General features: G+C 47.4%; 1 protein-coding gene across 5 annotated transcripts in view; it reads left to right on the top strand.

The window, feature by feature from the left end:
• The first annotated feature begins 3305 nt into the window (after positions 1-3305).
• Positions 3306-6000, top strand: part of Trim2 (tripartite motif containing 2) — a 142078-nt gene continuing 139383 nt past the window's right edge. Inside the window, exon 1 of one of the 5 annotated variants that reach the window (XM_051199233.1) lies at positions 3306-3442. Coding sequence is in view for 3 of the 5 variants with exons in the window: in XM_051199226.1 (XP_051055183.1) it covers positions 3415-3447 (33 nt within the window). In the remaining 2 variants the exon portion in view is untranslated. Of the gene's footprint in view, positions 3448-3603; positions 3628-3897; positions 4065-6000 lie in introns of those variants that run through there. The other 4 variants (XM_051199226.1, XM_051199227.1, XM_051199229.1 and 1 more) reach the window with 4 other exon arrangements.

Here is a 6000-nt window from a genome sequence, read left to right as displayed (position 1 = left end):
GACCTCGAACTCACAGATACCTGCCTGCCTCTGCCTCCCGAGTGCTGGGATTAAAGACGGGAGCCACCACCACCCAGCAAAGTTGGTTTTCTAATAAACTTGCGCTGTTCTTCTTCAGTCTTAAAATGCAATGGTGCAGTAGGTTCTGTTCTAAATTCCTCTGTGTCTGAATATTTTCATTAGTATGTCTTCCTAAAGTTTGTACCGTATCAGTAGTAAATCTTTCTAATGCTTATATCTTATCAATCAAATTTTTATAGTTGGCACAGTTATCAAACTACTTTTTAAAGGATAAAATATGGATTACCAAAACTGATAGTAATTGCAATCAGTATTATGTCAAACACAGTTAAGCAATTTATCCCCTCATTTATTTTTTTCCATTTACAAGCCATCCATAATAGCACTAAACAGGGTCCTAACTCCTTGCACTGTGATATTTCTTAATCTTAACATGGGAAACATTTTTCCTTTTTTTTAAGACCTAATTTCCCTTTTAAGAATTTCCAGGTATCTCACTAGATCTGCTTCTGATGACAGCAAAGGCAGAGCTGTGAAGGTAGCCAGCTATGTCAGTGGCGCTTGGCTGAGGGCCAGGGGCCTGGCTAGCTCTTGCTGCTCAGCATGGCTGGGCAGAAGACATGGGCTGTGCATATCTAGGCCTCTCTGCAGTTCGTGGTGAGCAGCATCTGCAAAAGCCCATGCTGCAAGTGAGTGAGAATGAGTGTCAAGGCAGCGTAGCTGGCCTGGGTTGGTAGCCCAGGGAGGGGGTCTAGGGAAAGCTCACATGGCAGGAAGTGAGGGCATGGGTCTGCAGTGGGCAATTAACTATTTAGGGCTGGAGACAGGCAGCAGCTGTAGGAAGACTGCCGTGGAAAAGCCTTAGACTCTCACAAAGGGCCTGTGGGGAATGAGACAAAGTTGGCCTCTCAGAGAGTTGCTGAGTTTACTGCCTTGGCATGTTTTAATAATACCATTTGTTGGACACCACATGTAATGATTATCTAAATTATTCAATTAATAATAAAAACTTGGCAGTCAGATATAGAGTTAAAACCTGATTGATCAGAGAAATGGCAGAGAAGCAACCAGTGACCTCCTCTTTCTCCCTTCCTTGATTCAAAGGCCTGCCAATCTTTCTAACTCCTCCCTAATACTTCCTGTGTCTCTCTACATGTCCTGGGTCCTCCAAAACCTCTGATTCAAGGCCAACTTTATTGCCAGTCTTGGGAGTGGCTGAGTGTGATCAAAATATTCCACAACAATTTTAGTTTAGAAAAGAATCTGGGAATGAAATTGAAGATGACCACAGATGAGCTGGACAGAAGCTATGGGTCATATTTCCAGGATTCATGATTGGTTTGGGGTAGGACTTGTTTATACAGCAAACATTTATCAGGGCTGAATACATTCCCAGCTCTGGAATACAGCCATAATCACAGGCATGTGTGGTGTATTGGTGTGGATGTGGCTTGAGGTGTTTAGTACAGAGGGGCTAGGCAGTCACCAGACGATCATGTAAGACCTTTAAACATGTAGGCAGGGCCTGGAGGTGCAGCGTGTTGCATTGCATTTGTCTAGCATTTGCTAGGTCCTAGCTTTCATCCAATAGCAGAGGTTGAGTGAGATTAGGAAGAGGGTGGTAGGAGGGAGGGAAAGAGGGAAGGAGGGAGAGAGGGAAGGAAGGAGGGAGAAATGGAGGGAGTGGGAGGGAGGGGAGGGAGGGAGAAAAGGGCATAGAGATAAATATAGACACATTTAGGGGACTCTTAGCTGGTGCAACAACTGTAGCTGGGCAGTAGAGTCCCTGTCCACCATGTCTGGATTCTGTAATTAGCTTAGGGTGGGGAGAAAAGGAAGTAAGAAAGATCAATTTTGTGGATAGTGTGTGGAGAGAAACTCCTGCTATAACAACTTAAATTGTTGAATAAAGTATACAAAAAAAATTCAGTGTCTATTTTGTTAAGATATGCTATGGGGTGAAGGTCCCCACTGTCTTAATAGCTTTTCTCTTGCTGTGATAACATGAACAAAATAACCTGTAGAAGAAAAGATTTATGGGGGCTCACAGTTTCAGAGGGTTAAAGTTCATGACCATCATGGCAGGAAGCATGGTGCTGGAGCAGAGGCTGAGAGCTCACATCTTGATACACAAACAGGAGGCAGAGAGAGCTATTTGGGAATGGCGTGGTCATTTGGAACCTCAAAGCCTGCCCCCAGTGGAACACACCTCCTCCAACAAGACCACACTCCCTAATCCTTCCCAAAGACTTCTGAGAGGAGTATGCTACACACAATGAAACTGATTGACTTTGACCATTCAGTTCAGGGAGTATCTGCAAGGTTCAGAATCCACACATACAGCATGCTTCTCTGCATCAAATTACTTTAAGCAGAGCATTGCAAACATTCACTTTCTCTTCTGTGCGGGTCATTCCAGCACTAACAATCTTTGTTGCCTTGGCCCAAGGAAGTTGCTCTCCAGTTGAGTCTTTCCCACACCATCTTACTTCCTTAATATAAGTGCCTACATGTTGGTTGATGAGTTTAAGCTTCTTATCCAAATCTCAAGAAGGTAAATACACATTCAGGTTTGTAACAAATTATGGTAAGCTTTTCTAGGCCCTGGCTGTCTCAAACAATGAGTGAAAATTTGTAGCCATGTACTCATCACAGCCAGAGTTCTGGAAAGTCTGAGTAAGAAACCATCCATAGTTAACTATTACCCTAGGAGGGATCCCCTCTGCTTCCATCATGCTTAGGGACTGTTACTTATTTCTGCCTGGGGCCAGTTGGTGCTGAGAAATCTCTTTTAAGCATCTTATGCAGAATGAATGAAATACACTAAAAGAATTATGGAATTTCTTTTTACAGCCAAGTGTAAACTTGCTTGGTAAAGAGGGGTGGAGCGACAGTGTCCACAGTCTGTGGTACCCATCGACTCTACCCACGCTCTTGAGGCTCAGCTAGTAGCGCTGCTTTCTTATGCCTGCCCTAACAAGCAGTCCCTAGCACAGCCCTGAATCCGTAGTTAAAGCAGCATCCATTGACATTCTTCCTGGCACACCCAGAGCTGAGTCGCTGTTGTCAGGGCAACAGCGTGTCTGCAGGGAGCACTAGCTCTCCAGGGTTTCCAAGGCAACCACTCTGCAGAGTGGAAGCAGGTGCGGTGCCCTGGTAGAGCCCTGGGGCGGAGCCAGCTGGGGTGAGGACCCTTGGGGGGGAGTGAGAGGTGTGGCCGCTGGGCTGTGGTGTGCTCTGATCTGCCTTGTATTTGCTCTAAAACATTACCTTCGGAGGAATATTATTAGGCTTTGATGGTGCTCTTGCAAAACCGAACCGCTGATTGCTCCCAGCTTGGTGTACCCAGCTTGTCTCCAGGAGCCGCTTGCGCTTTGGAAATGATTCAAGTGGATGAACTGCCGCGGAGCGTCCCCACACAGTAAGGTCCTGTTGAACAGTCCTAGAAACAGAGGAGGGAGTTGATGTGCGCCACTAAAACGTGAGGCTCAGTTGCAGGGCTTGTTGCGCATCGCGTGGTGCCCAGGACATCCCATCAAGGCCCAGGAGTCAAGTGGGAACCAGGCTGGAGGAAGCCGCATAAGGTCCTTTCCATTTGAAATGCAGGTTAGCTCACCTGCACAGTACTCGCCTCTGGTTTGTTTATTCGCCATGTTTCCTGAAAATGCTTCCAAGTGAATAGGAAAGAAGCAAGGTTTCCGAAGAATCCTTTGGCATTTAACCTTGGCATGGTGGGTCCCTGTGCAATCTTTCCTACGGCTGAGGCTGGGAGACTGCGGTGCAAGACGCCAACTTGGTCCCCACCGCCTGTCATCTGCGGCTCTTGGCGGGGTAGGGGGAGGGGCAGGCTGTCTGACACAGTTATTAAACCTGGCAGCTGCGTTGGCGACACTGAGGAGCATTTTGGGGGAGCTCGCGGAAAATAAGGGGCTGCCAGCTGGCCGTCTGCTGTCCCTTCTCGCTGCCTGAAAGGCGGCCCGCAGAGCTTCTTTGTGGTTCTGATAGGTGACCACAGTTCAAGCCCTTTGGCAAACACTTGAAACGTGAGTATCTGCTGTCTCGGAGGTGGTAGGCGACTGGCTCTGAACGCTTCCGCCTTCGCGATGCAGCGACCGGAGAGGGGTCCTGCTCGGAGGGTGTGTGGGGTGGGGGTACTCCCGATGCGTCTGCCAAGTCTCGTCTGGAGGTGGCGCGAGCTGGCTGCAGTCCTGAGAGCCCCTGGGAGGGACTTGAGGGTTGGTAGCACATCGCGTGAGGACCTCTCTTATGTGTGGACCCAACACAAAAGAAAACTTGGGCCTAGGCAGCCGAGGTGTCCAGTCCTGGCCAGACTCTTGGGAAAGGCGAGAAGCACCACTTTTGGGTTGGCTCACAGCAATGAGATATAGCATATGCTTTCCCGTCCGTGGGGACCTTTGTGCACTGCGCAGGGACTGCGGCAGTTCTTCCTGAAGCCACCTAGCTGGGCGACATGCTCACTGCCTCTGGGTCTGGGTCCTAGTAGGATTTCAGAATTCTGATACTTCAGCTCCAAGCTGGCCTCTTCCTTTCCCTGTACATGGTGTTTGTTCTTACCGGGCAGGCATTTTTTTGGAGATTAGAGACGAGCCCCTCGGTTCTCCTCAAACTATAAATGTTATAAAAGGGTTAGATGGGTTGATGTTGCATGTTAGAGGAAATCTTGGCATTCAGTTTGATTTTATATTTAATTTGGGGCAAGATTTTCAACTTCACAGACCTGGCAACATGCGAGGCCTCTCTGAGGTCAGTGTATGTCTTGAGGAATCTGGTTTTCCCTGTTTTGAAAAGTGGCTCCTGAATGCCATGTCCAGAGACTGGGCTGCCCTTTGGTGTCTGTCTGGCTTAGCACGCTGTGCTCTTGTCTGGTCCAGTCTCCTGCTGTCTCCTGAGGTCTCTGTACAAGGCTTGCTTCCCTCTGATTTCTTGAGTCCTGGCTGTGGGCAGTGGAAGATACGGCCTTCCCTAGAAGGTGCCACAGATCTGACTAGGACAGGTTGGTGATGCCAGCCATGAATAACTTTCCAAGTCTACATCTTCTTAGGCATAATCTGGACACAGAAAACAATTTCCAGCTCAACTTAAAACACGGGCTATCAGGGAATCAGCATAGGACGGAACCAGGCCCCCTGAACGTGGGTGCCAGTTAGGAGGCCAGGGCAGTCTATGGAGACTCTGGCAGTGGAACCAGTATTTATCCCTAGTGCACAAATGGACTTTGGGAGCCCATTCCCCATGGAGGGATACTCTCTGAGCCTAAACACATGGGGGAGGGCCTAGGCCCTGCTCCAAATGATGTGACAGACTTTGATGATCCCCCATAGAAGGCCTCACCCTCCCTGAGGAGTGGATGGGGGTTTGGGGGTGGTGGTGAGGGCATGGGGGGGATGGAAGGGAGAGGGAACTGGGATTGATATGTAAAATAAGACTATATATATCAATCTCTCTCTCTCTCTCTCTATATATATATATATATATAGATAGATAGATAGATAGATAGATAGATAGATAGTTTGGGCTGATTTTCCAATTCTGTTTCCCCACTGAGCAGTTTTTGTCAGCCTGACCTTTAAGAGTTGGTTTAGTAAGTGCAGGACAGGAGAGAAAAACAAACAAAATGGGACTGGGGTAGGGTAGGGTGAGTGGGTGGTGGTAGTTAACATTCAGAACCAAGCATGGCTTAGAAACTCAACTGATTAGAAATTAGTCTGTATTTACAAGGAACCAAAAATATTATGGACATACATGTGGGCCCTTTCATTTTACATGTGGGATATGGCCCTGACCCTAAAATCAGAGTTGGTATTTGGTACTTGAATTTGCATCAAATCTTGATTTTCATCCCACAGTGGGGATTCAGTTCCTTGTTAAGAAAAATCAGATTATGACTAAGTCAAAGTGTTATGAAAAACAACTGAAGTAGTTTTGAGATTTTAGTTAGGTACTACATTGGACCAAAAA

The sequence above is a fragment of the Phodopus roborovskii genome, unplaced genomic scaffold (assembly GCF_943737965.1).
Source record: "Phodopus roborovskii unplaced genomic scaffold, PHOROB, whole genome shotgun sequence".
In the NCBI taxonomy this organism is placed as follows: Eukaryota; Metazoa; Chordata; class Mammalia; order Rodentia; family Cricetidae; genus Phodopus; species Phodopus roborovskii.
Note: the sequence above shows the minus strand (reverse complement) of the source record. Positions and strands in the feature narration are given on the sequence as shown.